The sequence below is a fragment of the Lampris incognitus genome, chromosome 16 (assembly GCF_029633865.1).
Source record: "Lampris incognitus isolate fLamInc1 chromosome 16, fLamInc1.hap2, whole genome shotgun sequence".
In the NCBI taxonomy this organism is placed as follows: domain Eukaryota; kingdom Metazoa; phylum Chordata; class Actinopteri; order Lampriformes; family Lampridae; genus Lampris; species Lampris incognitus.
This window is the reverse complement of record NC_079226.1, coordinates 41,964,077-41,986,035: the sequence shown is the minus strand read 5'-3', so window position 1 is coordinate 41,986,035 and position 21,959 is coordinate 41,964,077. Positions and strand designations below refer to the sequence as shown.

The 21,959-nt window shown below is 45.8% G+C and overlaps 2 protein-coding genes across 2 annotated transcripts in view; both read left to right on the top strand.

Moving 5' to 3' along the window:
• Window positions 1–17,785, top strand: part of gphna (gephyrin a) — a 97,186-nt gene extending 79,401 nt beyond the window's left edge. The window contains exons 21-24 of the mRNA XM_056295475.1: window positions 8,274–8,377; window positions 14,728–14,824; window positions 15,574–15,712; window positions 15,897–17,785. Coding sequence (XP_056151450.1) covers window positions 8,274–8,377; window positions 14,728–14,824; window positions 15,574–15,707 — 335 coding nt within the window. The 3' untranslated portion in view covers window positions 15,708–15,712; window positions 15,897–17,785. The remainder of the gene's footprint in view (window positions 1–8,273; window positions 8,378–14,727; window positions 14,825–15,573; window positions 15,713–15,896) is intronic.
• Window positions 17,786–19,141: 1,356 nt separating this feature from the next.
• pals1a (protein associated with LIN7 1, MAGUK p55 family member a) overlaps window positions 19,142–21,959 on the top strand; it is a 68,506-nt gene continuing 65,688 nt past the window's right edge. Inside the window, exon 1 of the mRNA XM_056295620.1 lies at window positions 19,142–19,301. The gene's annotated coding sequence lies outside the window, so the exon portion shown is untranslated. The remainder of the gene's footprint in view (window positions 19,302–21,959) is intronic.

Sequence of the window (21,959 nt, the reverse complement as noted above, 5' to 3'; positions counted from 1 at the left end):
CTAACTCAGTTTTAAACTTGTTTGTACTTTTATAAAATTTGTCTGTACTTTTATTTATCTTATTTTATGCTTTTATAATGCCTTTTTCCCCTTATCTTTTGCCCGTAAAGTACTTTGAATGACCTCTGCCATGATAAGGTGCTATGCAAATAAACTTGCCTTGTCCAATGCAGTAGGCCTCCCTGTTGTCTGATGTAGTAGGTCTCACTGTTGTCTAATGCAGTAGGCCTCCCTGTTGTCTGATGCAGTAGGTATCCCTGTTGTCTGATCAGACCTGGCTCAGCAAGTGAATATTTAACAGTCTGGCAGGATGGCACACCGGCAGTAGTGCGAGTCCTGAGGGATTGTGAATCACTGTCTGAGACCAAATTTGGAGAGTTTCACATTTTTACTATGCAAGGCCATCTTTAATCAGCTGTAATGTAAGTGGGATGGTCACAGTTGGCCCTCATCACCTCTGTAGTTAGGCTTTTTTTCAACGCGGGTATGCATTTTTCAAACTGGAGGATATCGTGTTTGGGTACCTTTTACATCAGGCAAACGAGAGCAACATATAACATTGTGTGGTGGGGGGCGTCCGTAGCGTGGTGGTCTATTCCGTTGCCTGCCAACATGGGGATGGCTGGTTCAAATCCTCATGTTGCCTCCGGCTTGGTCGGACATCCCTACAGACACATTTGGCCATGTCTGCGGGTGGGAAGCCAGATGTGGGTATGTTTCCTGGTTGCTGCACTAGCGCCTCCTCTGGTCCGTTGGGGCGCTTGTTCGGTGGGGAGGGGGAACTAGAGGGGATAGCTTGATCCTCCCACGCGCTACGTCCCCCTGGTGAAACTCCTCACTGTCAGGTGAAAAGAGGCGACTGGTGACTCCACATGTATGGGAAGAGACATGTGGTAGTCTGCAGCCCTCCCCGGATCAGAAGAGGGGGTGGAGCGGCGACCGGGATGGCTCGGAAGAGTGGGCTAATTGGCCAAGTACAATTGGGGAGAGAAAAAAGTGGAGAAAAATAAAGAAAAACAAAAGAAGTGTGATTACGCTAGGATTCCCTATTGAGCCAGGGTCATTTTTCCACATAAAGCACCAGTAGAACAGCCCAGTTGGGCAGTGACATGAGTTTCTTTGTAATATATGTCTTTAATTGTGCTTGATAATCCAGTAAGGAAATCCCAGAAAGTTGCATCAGTTCATCTGGACACAACGCTCATTGACAGATACGTCTCATCATCATCTAAGTGACCTCTTCAGTCTCACCTGACTGCAGGTATCCCACCCTTATAAACAATACAGTGGATAAACAATACACCCTTATAAACAATACAGTGACACAACAGCCCAAACCAACGATCAGTTTCATATGCAAATATGGGCGTGACCATTAACTAGACTTACAATGGTCGTGTACTGTTCACAGAGGATTGGGGAATAGTTGCAATAGGCAATAGCGGCATTGTAGGATGGTGACAGATGTACTCTTAGCCCCCACCCCCGGTTCAGGGATGGCCATTCCCTCTTCACACTTATTTTCCAAACACTCAGTTGCTTTCAAACTCTAAAACATGCTGCGCCGGAGATTGGTCCACCCCAAGGATTGGGTCCCCCCCCCCCTTAATAGCATACACTTAATAGTGTATGTCTGTGAATGTTCTCATTCATCCAGGTCATGGTTATCCAAAGGAGTTGAATCAAGTGCAACTGGACTTGGTATATACACTCACCGGCCACTTTATTAGGCACACCTGTCCAACTGCTCGTTAACGCAAATTTCTAATCAGCCAATCACATGGCAGCAACTCAATGCATTTAGGCATGTAGACATGGTCAAGACGATCTGCTGCAATTCAAACCGAGCATCAGAATGGGGGAGAAAGGTGATTTAAGTGACTTTGAACGTGGCATGGTTGTTGGTGCCAGACGGGCTGGTCTGAGTATTTTAAAAACTGCTGATCTACTGGGATTTTCTTGCACAACCATCTCTAGGGTTTACAGAGAATGATCCGAAAAAGAGGAAATATCCAGTGAGCGGCAGTTCTGTGGGCAAAAATGCCATATTGATGCCAGAGGTCAGAGGAGAATGGCCAGACTGGTTCGAGCTGATAGAAAGGCAACAGTAACTCAAATAACCACTCATTACAACCGAGGTAGTATGCAGAAGAGCATCTCTGAACGCACAACACGTCGAACCTTGAGGCACATGGGCTACAGCAGCAGAAGACCACACCGGGTGCCACCCCTGTCAGCTAAGAACAGGAAACTGAGGCTACAATTCGCACAGGCTCACCAAAATTGGACAATAGAAGATTGGAAAAACGTTGCCTGGTCTGATGAGTCTCGATTTCTGCTGCGACATTTGGATGGTAGGGTCAGAATTTGGCGTCAACAACATGAAAGCATGGATCCATCCTGCCTTGTATCAACGGTTCAGGCTGGTGGTGTAATGGTGTGGGGGATATTTTCTTGGCACACTTTTGGGCCCCTTAGTACCAATTGAGCATCGTGTCAACGCCACAGCCTACCTGAGTATTGTTGCTGACCATGTCCATCCCTTTATGACCACAGTGTTCCCATCTTCTGATGTCTACTTCCAGCAGGATAACGTGCCATGTCATAAAGCTCGAATCATCTCAGACTGGTTTCTTGAACATGACAATGAGTTCACTGTACTCAAATGGCCTCCACAGTCACCAGATCTCAATCCAATAGAGCACCTTTGGGATGTGGTGGACCGGGAGATTCGCATCATGGATGTGCAACCGACAAATCTGCAGTAACTGCGTGATGCTATCATGTCAATATGGACCAAACTCTCTGAGGAATGTTTCCAGTACCTTGTTGAATCTATGCCACGAAGGATTAAGGCAGTTCTGAAGGCAAAAGGGGGTCCAACCCGGTACTAGCAAGGTGTACCTAATAAAGTGGCCAGTGAGTGTATCTGTGAAGACGTTTCGCTTCTCATCCAAGAGGCTTCCTCAGTTCGTGCCTTTCTGACTAGACCAAGCTAGTCTGACTGGCTGGTGATGAGACTCAGAATTTATCCTCTTTGGAGTCCTTTGGAGCTCTAGATGTCCATGGCTCTTTGTGTCCCGATGTTTACCAACGCCCGTCGCTAACAGTCAGAAAGGCACAAACTGAGGAAGCCTCTCGGATGAGAGGGAAAACGTCTTCACGGATATATACCAAGTCCAGTTGCAGTTGATTCAACTCCTTTGGATACTTAATAGTGTAGCTATTAAGTGCCAGGAATATTGCTGTGACTTGAGGATGGTACAAGAGGATGGTACAACACAGGAGAGCTAACACATCAGGCCAGGACTCCACAGTCTACACCACCTACAGACCAGGACTCCACAGTCTACACCATCTACAGGCCAGTGGCCACTCTTTCAAGGATGAGGATGTGCACATCCTTGATAGGGAGGAACGCTGGTTTGAACGGGGAATCAAAGAGGCCATCTATGTGAAGAGGGAATCACCATCCCTGAACCGAGGAGGGGGGGGGCATCTTACATTGCTGTGACTGCAACTATTCCCCAATCCTCTGTGAATAGTACACATAGCCATTGTAACTCTAGTTAATGGTCACGGTAATTTGCATATGAACCTGATCATGGGTTTGGATCGTTATGCCACTGTATTGTTTATAAGGGTGGGGATACCTGCAGTCAGTTGAGACTGAAGAGGCCGTTTAGGGCCCAGACACACCAAACCAACTAGCGGCGACGAAGGCCGACTGTTGAGTCGCCTCATGTCGCCTGCCGTCTGGGCCAAAAAGTAGCACTTGAACTCACCGCAAAGACTAGAGTGGACGGCCAACTAGCATGTACGTTCTGCGCTGATTCGCTAAGCTGAACAGCCAATCAGAGTGACCTCTCTCACCGACGGGCTCCGCCGATTGAACATGCTGAATCGGCCGAAAAGCTGCTGACAGGGTCCGACAAGGGCTGACGGTGCAGGACACACTGCAAAAACTAGGGTCACAGACGCTCACTGACGGCCCGACATTGGCCGACGGTTGCCGGCCTGGTGTGTCAGGGCCCTAAGATGAGTGATGAAACGTTTTCTCAGTACACGTTGTGTCCACATGAACGGACTCAACTTCCTGTGGTTTCTTTGTGACAGCTGACCAGACACAGCTGCCATCACAGCTCACGGTCTCACGACAGTGTCGTCACGTTTCACAACTATCATGATCTACTTCCTGTACCTCGTAACAGGCTCCAAACTGGGGGGGGGGGGTCGAGTCGAGTTGCCCCTAAACCGTGGAACGCTGTCCCCTTGGCTTTGTGGTCTGTTGACTCTGTGGACACTTAAAAAGCAGCCAAATGCTGCCATGTTTAGTCTGGCTTTTGTTTAGTGGTTGTTTAATTTTTGCATTGCTTGTTGTTGTTTGGCTCATGCAATCTGTTTATTTTTGAAATCTTTATTTATTTGTGTATTTAGGTTAATGTTGTTTTTTCTTCCCTTTCATTGTGAAGCACTTTGACTTCATCTGTGGAAGGTTCTATATAAATAAACTTGACTTATTTACTTACTTATTAGTCTCTATCCAAGTCTTTCTGGTTGATCCATGAATGTGGTCACGGCAAAGGGAACCAAAAGACAATCACATGCATAATTCACAGATCCAGAACAGTGAATGTCTGTCACCAACACAAAAACATTACTTCAGAACTTGTTTCTAAATTTCGTTGCAAAGGATAGGGCAAATTATCTTCTACAAATGCAAATAGTAAGTGGTATATACGCCCATCAGCCAAAACATTAAAACCACCTGCTTAGTATTGTGTAGGTCCTCCTCATCCTGCCAAAACATCTCTGAACCTACGAGGCATGGACTCCACAAGACCTCTGAAGGTGTCCTCTGGTATCTGGCACCAAGGCATTAGCAGCAGATCCTTAAAGTCCTGTAAGTTGCAAGGTGGGGCCTCCATGGATTGGGCTTGTTTTTCCAGCACATCCCACAGATGCTCGATTAGATTGAGATCTGAGGGATTTGGAGGCCAAGGCAACACCTTGAACTCTTCGTCATGTTCCTCAAACCAGGGTTTCCCAGCAGAACATTGCCCAGAGCGTTACACTGCCTCCGCTGGCTTGTCTTCTTCCTATAGTGCGTCCTCGAGCCGTCTCTTCTCCAGGTAAACAACGCACATGCACCCGGCTGTCCACATGATGTAAAAGGAAGTGTCATCAGACCAGGTCACCTTCTTCCATTGCTCCATGGTCCAGTTCTGATGCTCACCTGCCCATTGTAGGTGCTTTCAGTGGGGACAGGGGTCATCATGGGCACTCTGAGAGGTCTGCAACTATGCAGCCCCATACACAGCAAGCTGTGATGCACTGTGACTGACACCTGTCTATCATAGCCAGCATCAAGTTTTTCAGCAATTTGAGCTACAGTAGCTCTTCTGTGGGATCAGACCAGACGGGCTAGCCTTCACTCCCCATGCACATCAGTGAGCCTTGGGCGCCCATGACCTGTTGCTGGTTCACCAGTTGTCCTTCCTTGGACCACATTTGGTAGGTACTGACCACTGAATACCAGGAACACCCCACAAGACCTGCCATTTTGGAGATGCTCTGGCCCAGTTGTCTAGCCATCACAATTTGGTCCTTGTCAAAGTCACTCAGATCCTTACACTTCCAACACATCAACTCCAAGAACTGACTGTTCACTTGCTGCCTAATATACCCCACCCCATGACAGCTGTCATTGTAATGAGGTCTACTATTACTTTCGGCCGTTCCCGTTAGGGGGCGCCACAGCGGATCATCCGTTTCCATCTCTTCCTGTCCTCTGCATTTTCCTCTGGCACACCAGCCACCTGCATGTCCTCTCTCAACCTCCTCTTTGGCCTTCCTCTTCTCTTCCCTGGCAGCTCCATATTCAGCATCCTTCTCCCAGTATACCCAGCATCTCTCCTCCACACATGTCCAAACCATCTCAATCTTGCCTCTCTTGCTTTGTCTCCAAACCGTCCAACCAGAGCTGTCTCTCCAATATACTCGTTCCTAAACCTGTCCTTCTTCATCACTCCCTATGAAAAGCTTATCATCTTCATCTCTGCCACCTCCAGCTCCACCTCCTGTCTTTTCATCAGTGCCACTGTCTCCAAACCATACAACATAGCTGGTCTCACTACCATCTTGTAAACCTTCCCTTTAACTCTTGCTGGTACCCTTCTGTCACAAATCACTCCTGACACTCTTCTCCACCCACTCCACCCTGCCTGCACTCTTCTTCACCTCTCTTCTGCACGCCCCGTTACTTTGGACGGTTGACCCCAAGTATTTAAACTCGTATGCCTTTGTCACCTCTTTTCCTTGCATCCTGACCATTCCACTGTCCTCCCTCTCATTCATGTATAGGTATTCCGTGTTGCTTCTGCTGACTTTCATTCCTCTTCTCTCCAGCGCATACCTCCACCTCTCCAGGCTCTCCTCCACCTGCACCCTACTCTCGCTACAGATCACAATATCATTGTAATGAGATAAGTGTTATTCACTTACCTGTCAATGGTCTTAATGTTTTGGCTGATCGGTGTGTTTTCAGTGTTATAATGAAGTCGAATAATAAGATTGCCAACTACAAATAGTTGTATGTACTTGCTAGATTGTTGATTAATTTTGTTGCGGTGGATTCATGTCGTCGAGCTGAACCAGAATTGCTCACATTGTTCAGTAGCTGTCCAAGTGAACTAAAAAGATAGACGATATGGTCATGGTTCCCAGAGTGACACAGCATAAAAACACAACGTCAGACACAACCACATGCATGCATATACATTAATTAACATTTTACAACATAAATCAGTTGTACAAAAAAAAATCATATAGCAAGGCACTAATAGCACTCAAAAAGTCTCCCAGCATGCTATTACAAAAATAGTATGCAGCCCTGCAGCTCTATACACAATCTCCAACACTGGGTATCCAAATCCAGCCACTCCTCCGCTGCATTCTAGCGTGTTTATAATAATGAATTGGGGACCAGCAAAGGAAACTGACATCCATCTCTGTTTATGTCTGTGTACCAAAGTCCACAAGATCCTATAGAGAACGCTGATTTAATTTTTTCCAGAGAGTTCATAGGTGCGGGGGGAGGGGGGGTGGGTGTTTTAGGTTTGTAACCCTTTAGCATAAACATTTAGCTCTTCTGGAGCAGGTTAGGCTGGGTGCTTCATGAGGAAAGTACAAACCTACGCCAGCGAAGACTTCGTTTGTCCACAGGAACAACAATTCAAAGTAAAACTTGTTGCCACGACTATTCTGTCTCAGAACAAACCGTCTCCTAACCAACCAGTGTTTCAACAGCGGCGTGGTCTTCGTGAGGGTGTACAGTAGCTATACACAGTATTTGTGATAAGACGATCGTCCGTCACGCACAAACCAAAAGTGTTGTGCCTTGATGGGTTGAATGACAAGTTTGAATTGAATTGTGTTAATCATGGCACTGTGAATTTTTTCCCTCCCCCTTTTTCCTCCCAAATTTGACATATCCAATTCCCCCTTCTCCTGAGTCCCACCATGGCATGACTCCTACACTAGCTGGGAGGGTGAAGAATTTCCATATGCATCCTCCAATACACATGTATCCAGGCAACCGCTTCTTTATACCTACCAGGTGCAGGTTTCTCTGGGGGACTGTAATATGTGTGGAGACCCACGCTGGATCCCCCAGATCCACTTACAGCTGTAAAGGTGCCCCACCATCTAGAAGTGGCTAGTTGCAACTGCAGGACACTTTACCCCTGCTGGGTTTCCACCCAGGAGTTCTGCCAATTGCACTCCATGTGACACCTGGCCGAGCTGAAGGCAACACCAGGATTTGGACTAAGAACCTCAGTGACGCTGGCATATTCGTGCGCTATGCCACCTGAAACATTTAATGCAAATACAAAGCATGCTGTGATGTTTGGGAATGAATATAAACGTTAAATGCGCTTTGCTGAAAACAAAAAATTGAAATATAAAATTTCCAATATTTTTATTTTGTGCCAAAAATGTTACACTGGGGTGTAAAATGTGCATATCACTGGTTATTGCTTTATCACTGGAATTAGGTTAACTCTAAACTTCAACAAATCAGTGCAAGAGGCAAGTTCAGAATCCATGACCTATCAAGGCAGCATGGCAGATAGTGTGATTCAGGTTGTATGTGGGGATGTTGAGTGTCCAGCATTGCTCAGAAACAATCTATGTGATGGCAGTTTCACAATAATGTGGGTGAAATACGTGCTGAGCGTACAGTTTCAAGGTAACTGTCATTTGCTTCCTAGGAAACCCTGTGTCAGCAGTGGTGACATGTAATCTGTTTGTGATTCCTGCACTGAGGAAGATGCAGGGGATTCTGGACCCCAGACCTACCATCATTAAAGCCAGGGTAACACACACACACACACACACACACACACACACACACACACACACACACACACACACGTTGGTACTACTGTTAAGGTTACAAAACTCTGTGTAGAAACAAGATGAAAATGTATTATCATTTTTATGGATGTACAGTATAGCTTTTTGGACTGAGACCTCTTAATACTAATATATTAGTTTTTGTCTTTAGACAAACATGCTAAAAGAGCGAATTAGCATTTTAACCTACAGACAAATAATCCGATCAAATCCTCTCAGGCACTACTTCGACTTTAGAAGTGGTCGTGGTGAATAATCAGGTTATCTTGTTATTGTTATCGGAGTTAAGGTTGATCATGGTAAGAATAATCTTATTATGCCACTTTCGCTCATGTTTTTGCTCAAGTTGCTCACTTTTACTCAGTTGTATAATTTAATAACACGTAATGGCTTAGATTTTTTTGAAACTGTGCATTCAGGTGGTCACCAGACACCCTGAAAAGCACGTATTTTGTTTTTAGGGAGACTTGAAACAAGAAGCAGCTATTAACCGGCCGTGTTTGTGTAGTATCGCATACTGAGCATACAGTTTTCAGTTACATTTAACATATTTAGCATATGTCAAGACTGTGTCAGTGACCGAAACAGCAAACAAGTGAATAATTTCACTTTCAACTTTTATTACAAATGAAGAACTGAGAAGACATGATTGGAAAGAGGTGGGGATTTCACTTTGTCTCCTGGTGATGGCGTTGCACAGGAGCCCCAGACTAGCCCTCCAGCTACCGGGTTAGATCCTCAGCCTGCAGGGCCTGGCCCGGCAGGTTTCTGAAGATTGCTTAGGCTAGTGGCGAGTAGATTCGCCCTGCTGTTCTTGAGTTGCCTCTTGACTCTTGATTGACTCTCGAGCTAACTCTACCAGACCAACTCCTGTCTCTTCAACTGTGGTGCTTTAACTTTCTTTTACTTTCTGGTGAAGCTGTCATCACATTTCTGTCTGATCACTTTATTTCCTTTGTTGAAATAAATCGAACCCCAGACATAGCCGTGGCAACTTTATGGGAGACATTAAAAGCTTATATGAGGGGTCAAATTATGTCATACTCTGCCGATACCCAAAAAAAGTAAAATTGACAAATCAATATCTTAAAAGATGAAATCCTGGAACTTCATAGAACTTGTGCTTCTTCCCCATCACCCGATCTATATAAAAATTGTCTAGCACTACAAACAAATTTTGAAATCTTGTCAACTGGACATGCAGAATGCCTCCATTTGAAGTCGCGCTCCAATAATTACGAACCTGGGCAGAAATGCGGTAAAACTCTTGCACATCAGCTTCGCTAAGCGTCAGCTCATCAAACCATAACGGAAATTTGTACTCCCTCGGGAATAGTCGCTACCAACCACGATGAAATAAATGATACATTTCTTAATTTTTATTCAAAACTATGCTTCTGACCCCCCCAAGAGCCGTCATTACTGGATTCTTTTTTCCAAAAACTTGAGATCCCCTCCATTGATGTAAATGTTAGAGAAGAGCCCATCTCTGAAATCGAAATAATGCAAGGAATTAGAACCATGCAGAGTGGCAAGTCCCTGGGAACTGATGGTTTCCTAACTGAAATTTTGTACGAAATTTTCAAAGCCTCTTTCCCCACTACTGGCTGAAATGTTTAGCGAATCATTCAGCACTCCCTCTCTCCCTCCATCGTTATATGAGGCGTCAATTTCTATACTACTCAAGAAGGGTAAAGACCCCCTGGATTGTGTATCTTACTGACCAATCTCGCTTCTTAATACTAACGTGAAGATACTGGCTAAAGCCTTAGCTTTATATGCTTCCTGTTATAATTTCCCCAGACCAGACTGGGTTTGTCAAAAACAGGGACTCTTTTTTTAATCTTGTCATGTTTTTAATATTCTCTATTTTAAGCTTTCTCAGACGCCAGAGGTGGTGGTGTCATTTGATGTGGAATTGGCTTTCAAGCATGTGGAGTAGAACTATCTCTTTTCTGCTCTGCAAAAATTCGGTTTCAGTGATAATTTTATATCCTGGGTCAGATTATTGTACTCTTCCCCGACGGCCTCAATATGTACAAATGATATAATCTCATCTTTCCAGTTGTGCGGAGGAACTAGATAGGGGTGCTTTTAAAGCCCCCTGCTCTTTGCGAGTGGAAATAGTACCTCTGGCTATAGCCCTGCATAGTGATCATAACATACTATGTGGTATTCATAGAAACCAGGAACATAAAGTATCACTTTCTGCTGATGACCTGTTGATTTTTGTATTTGATCTTTTAACCTGCATCCCTAAGATCTTGAAGTTATTAAAAGATTTCAGAATCCAATTTACATACAAGTGAACTAATCCCGATTAACATCGTGGCAGATAAATGTCTATTTAGCTCCCTTCCATTCAAGATTTCCCCTATCTTGGCATTGTTGTAACACAGAATTATAATTATCTTTTTAAACGTAACTTTCTTCCTCTGCTGGGTCGTACCAAACTTTTTGGGGTTTTTTTTGTTATTGGCCAATTACCCCACTCTGGGAAGGGCTGCAGACTACCACATTCCTCCTCCGATACATGTGGAGTTGCCAGCCGCTTCTTTTCACCTGACAGTGAGGAGTTTCGCTGGGAGGATCACGCCATTCCCCCCAGTTCTCTCTCCCCCCCTGAACAGGCGCCCCAACTGACCGGAGGAGGCGCTAGTGCAGCAAACAAGACACACACCCAATCCAGCTTCCCACCCACAGACATGGCCAATTGTGTCTGTAGGGATGCCCAACCAAGCCGGAGGTAACACGGGGGATTTGAACCGGCAATCCCCATGTCGGTAGGCAACGGAATAGACCGCCACGCCACCCAAACGCCCAGTCATACCAAACTTGATGTGGAACTCTGGTCTGAACTCCCTCTATCCCTTTATGGTCATATCAATGTAGTTAAAATGAACATCTTGCCCAAATTTTTATACCTTTTTCACTCTATACCAGTCTATATTAAAAATAAATCCTTCTTCTCTTCACTAGATCAAGTCATATCATAATTTATTTGCAATGGAAAAATGTCTCAGATATGCAAAGCGGTCCTTCAGAGACCCTATGTAGCTGGTGGAATGGCTGTGCCAAATTTCCAATAATATTATAAGTCCTGCAATGTAAGGGCACTGTCCTTCTTGCAGTAAGTTCATAGGCACCGAAATTCCATGTTGGTTGGCCCTTGAGATGTCATCTGTCTCCCATGCATCATCACACTTGCTTCTCTGCTCAGCACTTCCTTGGGATCACCCTATATCCAGATTTACTGCCAACCCATTTATATGTGAGTCCATTAAGATTCGGAAACAATTTAGACAGGCTGTCAAATTTAAAGACCTCCCTATTTAATTTAATTGGCACCCCATCACAAAACAAAAAAATATCCCACTTTTTTCCCCTCTATATCTGATAGGGCATTTGAGCTTCGGCGACTCAATGGAAAATTCACTTTGGAGGACCTATTTAGTGATGAAACTTTTGCGTCCTTTAATCAGCTCTCTGAGAAGTTTATTTCACCTCGAACTCACTTTAGATATCTGCAGATTTGTGATTTTACTCAGTCTACATTTATTAACTTCCATGTTCTTCCTCCAAACGCCCAATTAGACCACATTCTTGAACTTAACTCTGCTGAAAAAGGGTATATAAGTAAACTTTGTTATACACTCTTGGCTAAGTACCACTTGAAGCCCTAAAAAATTGATGGGAGTGTGATATGGACATGTCCATCCCAGAGGAAACATGGGATCTAGCCATTAAGAGAATACGTCCCTCCTCAGTATGCATGAGGCATGGTGTAATCCAGTTTAAAGTGGTGCACTGCCTTCATTGGTCTAAAGAGAAATTAAGTAACATTAATCCAGATATAGACCCAACGTGTGACAGGTGCAAACAAGACACTTTCTGGTTCTGCCCGAAACTGACCCAGTTCTGGCAATCAGGTTTGGAGGTCTTAGCCGCTGTTTTGCATTTCCCACTTGAACCTTCCCGTCTGAGTGCTGTTTCTGGGGTGGTTCCAGCTGGTGCACACTTGAATACTGCCCAGGCGAACTTGTTGGCCTACTCAGCTTTACTGGTTAGCAGATTGATTCTGTTCGAATGGATGGAGCCCCCCCCCCCTACTTTTGCATGTTAGATTGCAGAGGTTGCGCAGTCACTGAAACTAGAAAAGATTAGATGTACCATGAGGGTATCTACATCCAAATTCCACTCCACATGGAAGCCCTTTTTAAACTTTGTTGGAGGAATTGGATGCTCAGTTAGTAGCTGAAATAGATCAGTTGTTAATCTTCTCTCTTCTATCCTCTTTTCTGTCTTTATTTACTTTGTTTTTGTTGTCCCTGTTCTTTCTTCTATTTTATTTACACTTATTACTTAAACCCAAATATCCACTCGGTGTCATATGAAGAAAAAGGAAAGGAAAGTGTAATAAGAAATGTTGAGCGATGAATAAAACTGAGACAGTTAAGACAACTCTTTATCATCCCTATCTATATCTCCCTGATAATCAGACCTTTGTACTTCTTCTTGCACTGTGTAATGTGTGTACTTTCAGTTCCATTTTCAGACCGTTCCACAGTTTTACCTCACAGATTGAAAGGCCCATGCTCTTCACAGTTGTACCAACACATCATTCCTCGAAGTTTAATTTCCCTCTCAAATTATATTCCCCTTCTGTATCTGAGAATATGTTTTGTATATTACTGGGTGGTGGATTGTTTCTGGCTATGAACATTATTTGTGCTGTGTTAAATTCTATTAAATCCCTGAACTTCAAGACGCTTGACTTTAAAAATAACTTGTTGGTGTGTTCACGATATCCTACATTATTAACTATCCTTATGGCTCTTTTTGTAGTGTACATAATGGTTGTAGGTTGGTTTTGTAGGTGTTACCCCATTCCGCCACACGGTAGGTCAGATACGGTGTGGAGTTTGCATGTTCTCCCCGTGTCTGCGGTGGGGTTTCTCCGGGTGCTCCGGTTTCCCCCACCATCAAAAAGACATGCATGTTAGGGTTAATACTCCTGTCTGCGCCCCTGACCGAGGCGTGGCAAGACGAACTGGAGTTGGTCCTGGGGTGCTGCACGGGGGCTGCCCACTGCTCCCAGCTACACAGCTAGGATGGCTTACATGCAGAGAGGAATTTCCCCACGGGGATCAATAAAGTATCTCAAAATCAGAAAAAAAAAATGACATCATCTTGACTAGCATGCCCAGCGGGGAGGGAATATGATGGGGGATTTTGGATGGGTCTTTGAGGAGGGTGGGTGGGGAGCGGTAGGAGTGTTGGAGTTGTGAGTTCATTATTTATTCCAGGGATTGTGTTTGTATTTGAAAACTGAAAACAAACCTTGTTTTAAAAAATGACATAATTGACCAAATGACACTTAATGACTACTACAACAGCTACTACTACTACTACTACTACTATGACTACAACTGCTGCTCCTACTTCTACTCCTACTACTACTACTACTACTACTACAACTACTGCTCCTGCTGCTACTACTGCTGCTGCTGCTACTACTACTACTACTGCTGCTACTACTACTACTACTATTACTACTACTGCTGCTGCTGCTGCTACTACTACTACTGCTGCTGCTGCTACTACTACTACTACTACTCCTACTACTACTACTACTCTTACTCCTACTACTACTGCTACTGCTACTTCTACCACCACTACTTTCGGCTGCTCCCATTAGGGGGCGCCACAGCTGATCATCCGTCTCCATCTCTTCCTGTCCTCTGCATCTTCCTCTGTCACACCGGCCACCTGCATGTCCTCCCTCACCACATCCATAAACCTCCTCTCTGGCCCTTCTCTTCTCCTCTTCCCTGGCAGCTCCATATTCATCATCCTTCTCCCAGTATACCCAGCATCTCTCCTCCACACATGTCCACACCATCTCCATCTTGTCTCTCTTGCTTTGTCTCCAAACCGTCCAACCTGAGCTGTCCCTCTAATATACTCCTTCCTAATCCTGTCCTTCTTCATCACTCCCAGTGAAAATCTTATCATCTTCAACTCTGCACCTCCAGCTCCTCCTCCTGTCTTTTCATCAGTGCCACTGTCTCCAAACCATACAATCATTATGGAAAAGAACTGTCACGACTGGGCAGTCATAACAGCAAATACTGGAAGAACTGACCGAACCAAGACCATTATTATTACAAACCTTCGAAACCTCTTAATTGAAATATTGCCCTTTATTATTGGTTTCCATGTTAATGAACTGAGTAAAGTTTCATCCTCCCTGTGTGTGTGCGTGTTTGTGTGTTTGTTTGTTTGCTTGTTTGTTTGTTTGTTTTGCAGCTGTCCTGTGATGTTAAGCTGGATCCCAGACCAGAGTACCATCGCTGTATCCTCACCTGGCACCATCAGGAACCACTACCCTGGGCACAGAGCACAGGTACGCACAACATACGCACCAGTAGCGGCTGGCCAGTAGAGGGCTCCGGGGTGCCGCCCCATTCAAATATCAAGAGATGAAACTCTACTTAAACACGTTAAATATAATTTAGTTGTATAATGTAAATAATGATGAAATAAAAGTGTTGTCAGTCTGTGAGCGCCTGTCAGCAGCATTACATATTGGTCCAAATGGTGTTTGGTTGGTTCCTCTGAATACATATACTTCCTGTCTGAATACATATACTTCCTGGGTGAGGGGCTCCACCCAAACCATACCTTATGTAAGCCCTCGAACTTGTGGCGAGCAGGTGACCCGAGGCTGCTGTCTGATTGGTTCCTTCAGATTTTCCAGGGGGCGCAGTTCTGTCCCACTTCTATTGGCAGTGAATTGGTATTGTTTTAATGTTTTTTTGATGTAATGAGATTGGACAATTCTCGTGGCTGTCAATCATGTTCACACCCACCACGACGCCTCGTCTCGACTGTCAATCAACCAACGTCTACGAGCCCTGATAACATCTATAGGCTACATTGTCCTTCTTAATAACTCTGTGGCTGTGTGGACATTAAAGCAGCTGTCAGGTGTGCTGCGCCAAGGTAAACCCCCCCCCCCCAAATTTTTTTAGCACCAGCCGCCACTGCTATGCACGCTAACCAGCAGACACACAACCAGACATAGCTGTCTTTACTAACTGTCTCCATGCCTCTGTCTCTGTCCTCTGTCTTTGTCACGCCCTGTCGATGCAGGTAACCAGGTGTCCAGTAGGCTGATGTCTATGCGTAGTGCCAACGGCCTGTTGATGTTGCCTCCTAAAACAGAGCAGTACGTGGAGCTCCACAAGGGAGAGGTAGTGGACGTCATGGTCATTGGACGGCTATGATATAGGTACGCTGTGCTCTCCTCTCTTCTAACTCACTTATATTCGGCCTCCTTCTGGTCATCTGATCCTCACACTCCTGCCGTCTTCTCCATCTCTTCACCTCTGCTGCACTTGTTCGTTTCCTTTACACAGTGCACGAGCGTAACTATTTCACTTTCTCTTTACCCTTTCTCATCATTCTGCCCCTAGCCTAGGATGTCAGTTGCCACCAATTACCATGGCAGTGCCAGGACTTCCTGTCTGGACAGGAAATAGGTGGGGCGGAAAACAATGCATGTCTACCTGGTCGCCATTCGCTGTGATGTCATATGCAACAGCCAATTGGAGCCAGCGGAGGCTGAATCCTCGTTAGTCTGAGGGAATCACTGTATTTCAAAGAAGAAAAAAAATATGAAGAAAAGTTAAAATGAGATTTTATTCTGTAATATTATTACCCTGATGATGATTATTATGATATTCTTAATTGATATTCTATATTATTATTATTGTTATTGTTATTATTGTTCTGAATATTATCATGTCCGTAGTAATCATCCCATCCTCTGTCCTGTCCCATTTGCTCCTCTCCTGTGTCCAAACAGACGTGTGGAGGTTTGTCAGAGCTGATCAGCTCCACGTCTGTTCTCCTTATCTCCAGCCTCTCCCCCCCCCCCTCATCCCTGCCTTTCTTTCTCCTTATTTTCTCTTCACGCTTCGACTTCTCGCCACCCATCTCTGCCCCTGCTCGGTTATCCTCCTGCTGTTCTTCCTTCTCCTTCTCCTCCTCCTCCTCCCTGTCTTTTCTCTTCTTCTTTTGAGTTGTCTCCTCGCTCCGCCGTATCCTCTGTCCGCCACTACAAACAGCGGTTCTCCTCGATACCCGCTCATTTTAGTATCATCACACAGGTCTTTGGAGCGTTTTAACGCCGAGGCCGCATTCAGGTGCTCCTTTCTACGCTGGTTTACTGGTACATTTCTCACACAGTTTAGGTTCCTGTTAAGGTCGGCAAAGTCCGGACCCACGAGGTCCACGGCTGCGAACCAAACCATTAATCTGTCCTGCCGTATGGCCGAATGGCAAAACCGTGGTTTTTTTTTTTTCCCCCACCACACAAGCGAAATGGTCAGGGACGCCTCACAGTTGGTAATGTGCGCCATAACGGAGGCAGTTTACCCCCTTTCTGTTTACAACGCCGTCGGCTGCTGAACTGTAACGTCTTGGTAGCCAGTGTCTAAAAAGAGGTTGCATTTTGCAAATTTTAAGAGAGCCGCCCTGACGTGTTGCATGCACATCACGGGTCCCTCGGCCTCCACCAGTTCGCCGTGAGCTCACCTTTTTCTTTCTACCTGCGTGTGGAGTCGAAGGCTTCAAACAGTGTGTGACCCTTGACCCTGTACTGAGAGGCTGATTCAAGCTGCCCCCTTCCCATCTCTGATGACCCGCCGCCGTCGTCGTCATTATCCTCTCGCTTTTGTCTTCCCTTCCCGCCCCTCACACCTCCGTGGCCACGAAGGGAGTGTCGTCCTCTCTCGGTGGGTTTGATCGGGGAAGCGGGCGCCGTGCCCGGGTAGATGTTCGAGCCAGACAAGTGACTAATCTATGCCGCATTTAGATGTAATAGCTACTCATGAACTCTTGTCATACCCCCCTGGGATGTTTCTGAGAGGACGCGACCACACGAGAAGTGGAACTGGGTGATCGGAGCGTCCAGTGTCCCGCCTCCGGCTCCGGTGAAACTGTCTTCCCATTTACCTTTCTAGCCCGGAGGTCGGAAACTTCTCAGTATACTTGAATGAATTTCCTTTCTATTTGAGGCGCAGAGCTTGTCCTGGTGACTGTCCAAGGAGAATAAATCAGACCCAGGTCATTTTGAATAAAAAGAAGCAGATTACTGATAAAACTGCCTTTATACCAACTGATTATAAACCGCCGGGCTGAACTCGGCGTGTCTCACTGCACAGATGAAACTATGACCAGCACTTGTAATGAAGCAATGACACAGCATTCTACTATTATTGTATAGATATAATAAAGGATGTTTTTCTGTAATGATATTATTGAAACTGAAGATGAATTAATAAAACTAGTCCTGGTTATTCTGTACTACCTGTTCACACAGTCTCTTGAGTCTCATTCGCACAGATCGGTGTTGTCGGTTTTGTGTTGCGTTGTGTTGCTGTCGGATTTTTTTTTTTTTTTATCAGGACGTGTCACAGAAATGTACATTCATTGCTCATGCAGTAATGTGGATTTCTGTTACTTCCCTCACTCAAAATGAGGCCACACCCAGGATGTGGACTTTGTTTAAAGGACTCCTTGGACTTCAGCGAGACCTCCATCGTGTAGTTCCATCCGTGGGACTGAACTCACCAAAAACACAAGTGAACAGCACCCTGTTTTGCTCGTGGTAGCGAACATGTTTCTTCTACCTTTATCTTTAAATTGATTTAAATTAATTAATTAGAGTTAAATTAATTTAAATTCCATCATTGTCTGAACTGCTTATCCTGCTCTCAGGGTCGCAGGGATGCTGGAGCCTATCCCAGCAGTCACTGGGTGGCAGGCAGGGAGACACCCTGGACAGGCCGCCAGGCCATCACACAGCCCCCCCCCCCCCACACACACACACACATTCATACCTAGGGACAATTTAGTGTGGCCGAGTCACCTGACCTACAGGTCTTTGACCTGTGGGAGGAAACCGGAGCCCCCGGAGGAAACCCACGCAGACACGGGGAGAACATGCAAACTCCACACACAGGACGACCCACCAAGGCTGGACTACCCCGGGGCTCGAACCCACGACCTTCTTGCTGTGAGGCGACCGCGCTAACCACCGTGCATTAATTGAAATTAATTAATTAAATTAATTACTCAATTTAAATGTGGAAATGCCATGCTGTTTATTTTGTCTGCATATTTGTGAGACGCTCTAGATACGCCCAGATGTTCTCTTTAGGATATAGTCAAGTCAGTTCTGTCTGTGTATATTATCACAAGTCACACATGTGCCTCGGTGGGCTCCAATATGAACCCAGAACTGTTGCCACTATAACACAATGGAACAATACAGTGGGGGCTTCATGAGGGTTGAAGCTCATGTTGGTGTTCAGCAACTCTGGGATCACCGTGAAATGGGCGTTTACGTGGAGAGTTCATTTGGCTTTGCAGACATACAGGTAATCGTTTTAATGAGTGTAAGAATTAAATCGTTACCCCCCCTCCTCCTCCCCCACCCCTCCTCAATTCAACCCAGCCACACCTCTGTGTGGACGATGGCAGCTGACAGCTTCCTGACGTCCCGATACAAGAAGCTATTCGATTGGTCGAGAGAAGAGTCCCTCCGCGGCGTTACCCAATCGCTCGGTATGATTTCAAGGGGGCGGGGCCACAGCAGCCCCGCCCCCCGTCGCTATCCCTAACTGGGAATGACAACCAGACAAGAGGAGGGGGGAGAGGTCCGCCGTTAACGACCGACGCTGGGTGGACGCTGCCCTGGGAAAGTCAGCCGGCTAGTTTACCGAGTTCGGAGTCGGCGGATTGAAGCCGGAGGAGTCGGTGTCGGGATTTATCAGCAGGGCTGGTCGGGGCGGCGCGGCGCGGCAGCGGCGGGAGTGAGTACTCTTTGTGTGTGTCCCCCCCCCCCCCCGGTCTGGCTAATCTGAAGTGGCTTTGTTATCAACAGGTAGCTGCGGGAAGGAGCGAGCTAGCTAGCTAGCTAGCTGGTTAGCCGCGCTACTACTGGCTTGCTAACGTAGCTAACGAGCGGCACCCCCCCCCCCTCGTCGGAATTTGTGCTGTGTTCCTGGCGGGTTTTACCGTCTCTCTCCCCCGCCCGCCGCCGGAGTCGGGAACGTAACCGGGGGTGGCCGGGTTGCGCGCCACAGCCGTCCGGCCGTAACGGTCAGTCGGCTAGCGAGCTGTCACTCCGCCCCGCCGAAGGTGCGAGGAAGACGTGCAGCATCGGCGGTTCGGCTGATAGGGGCTGTTTGACTGCGTGTTGCGTCCCCCCGCTTGTGATGGGAGGTTGCTTGGTCTCTGCTGTGTGTGTGTCGGTATGTCCGGTGTGTGTGTGGGGAGTGTGTGGGGGGGGGGGGACCTCTCTGCATAGTTTTGGCTCGCAAATATGGAAGCCTGTTTTCCTGCCGGGGGACTTGCAGCGTAGACGTACGCGGGACTGACGCGCAGAGTCGCGGGTTTGAACCCGCTGGCCCTGTGTTGGAGCTGACGTTGACGTCGCAGTGGTCCAGGTGTTGGGAAAAAGACCGAGGGCGTACGTGTAGGTTGTGGGAGAGAGTAACGAGCTACCGTTGACTTACCCTTGAGCAAGGCAGCGCGCATCCAACGCCTCCCTTGAAGCCGTTCTGGGGGCAGAAGTGCAGGGTTTAGCGGCTCTGGGGTAACCCTCTCACCCCTTCAAGTGCCTGACATGCGCTGCTGAAGCTCCATCACCGGCCAACTCGTCAGAATTTAGACCGTTGCCTTGGTAACCCATGTAATCCCCGTGCAAAAAAACTATCTTTGAAACTCATTTATAATAACATGATTTAATATAAATATAATGTGTATATAATATATATATATATATATATATATATAAATATATATATATATATAAAATTTAATCTGTATGTTAAAGAAAACATTTAGATGGGCCATCTGGGAATTTTACATAATGTATAAAATGGAAGAAGTGAATGCTGAAGCAGCTTTCTGCTAGGGATGGGTGTATTTCATCCATTTGGACCAACATTGTTGGAAACTTGCACAGAATGTTTGCCCCACTCTTTTTAAGACTTCTGGTTCCGTTGTGTACGTACATGTCTTGGTCTAACTGCCGTGCGGCAGACTAAGTTGAACGTACACATTTCATGAAGAAACGTGGCCATTTCTGCTGGCACAACGGGTGAGCATGATTAACTAGAGAGTACATTTCCTGAAAGGTAATGTGAGGGCTAGCTGAAAGCGAAGCTGAAACGCCTGAGAAGTGTTTTGACTCTAGTTGTGCTGTAGCTGAGCAGAACACTTCCCCAATCGTGTCTATGGGGAAATAAAAAGACTCAAATATTGGCAAAAGTATAGAAACGCATCTAAAAATGGCTTACAAACAGTCATGTCCGAAAGCAGCTGCACAGTGGGTGTAGTTGGATGGCAAAGTGTGGGTTAAATAAAAACATTAAAAGTAAACGCCCATATAGACAGGGCCACAATTTGGATCCAAAACCATCACCATGCGAGGCTGTAGCGTTAACCACTGTGCTACAGTACCGTTTCATGAAACACTCAACACGATAATATCTTTAGCAAAGGTTGTGAAATAGGACTTAAAATCTACAAACCCGGTGCATTTTTCTTTGCCACCTATAATATGTACCAAGGTTTGAGACGACAGGGCATATAGGCAGTGACCCTGTGTACACTTGGTTTTAAAATGTGTTTTGGGCGATCGGATCACAAGTGGACAGTGAGACACATCGCCATTTCCACCTGCGTCTCCACATGCGTCCTGCTGACCGCTTATGATCAGATTTCGTTACTCCGAAGAAGAAGATTTCTTATTACGTCCTTGTCAGGGACGCATCAGGACGCATTAGCGTTTACACTACAAAACATATGTGGTCAAATGCGTCCCAGACCACCTCGGCATGTGGTTTGAGTAACCGGTTCACAAAACGTTTTGGTGGTCGTTTACACTTGTATTTAGCGCTGTTCACATGTGATCCGATCACCAAAAAAAACAAAACCACATTTTAAAACCAAGTGTAAACGGGGTCAGTGAGTTACGGCCTGCTATGTATTTGGCTATGCCCTTCATCATCATCGTAATCTTACCATCACAGTTTATTTCTGATACAGTGGAGAAGGGAATTTCCATAGCAGACTTGTAGAGCACGTCTGACTGCATATGTGAACCACGGTTCGCAACTGACACAAAACGTGGAATTGTTGGAATTACTGCCTTTCAAACGTTTTATATCTGACAGTTGGTTATTGCGTCACCATCTGGAACAGTGACAACAATTCCCTCGCTTCTCCTCAACTAACTGAATATTTTATGTCGTTATTTATGTCAAAATAAATGACATAAAATATTCAACCGAAAGTAGTAGTAGTCAAAATAAATTATATAAAGATTGATAAGAACACAGGGGTTTACTGACAAGGATAGGGTGTATAATCTGCCATACCCAGCACAATTTAATTACTTAGCCCTAACCTGTTTTGCCTACTTGGCCTGTTTGATATTGGACATGAGAAGGAAATCTGAATAC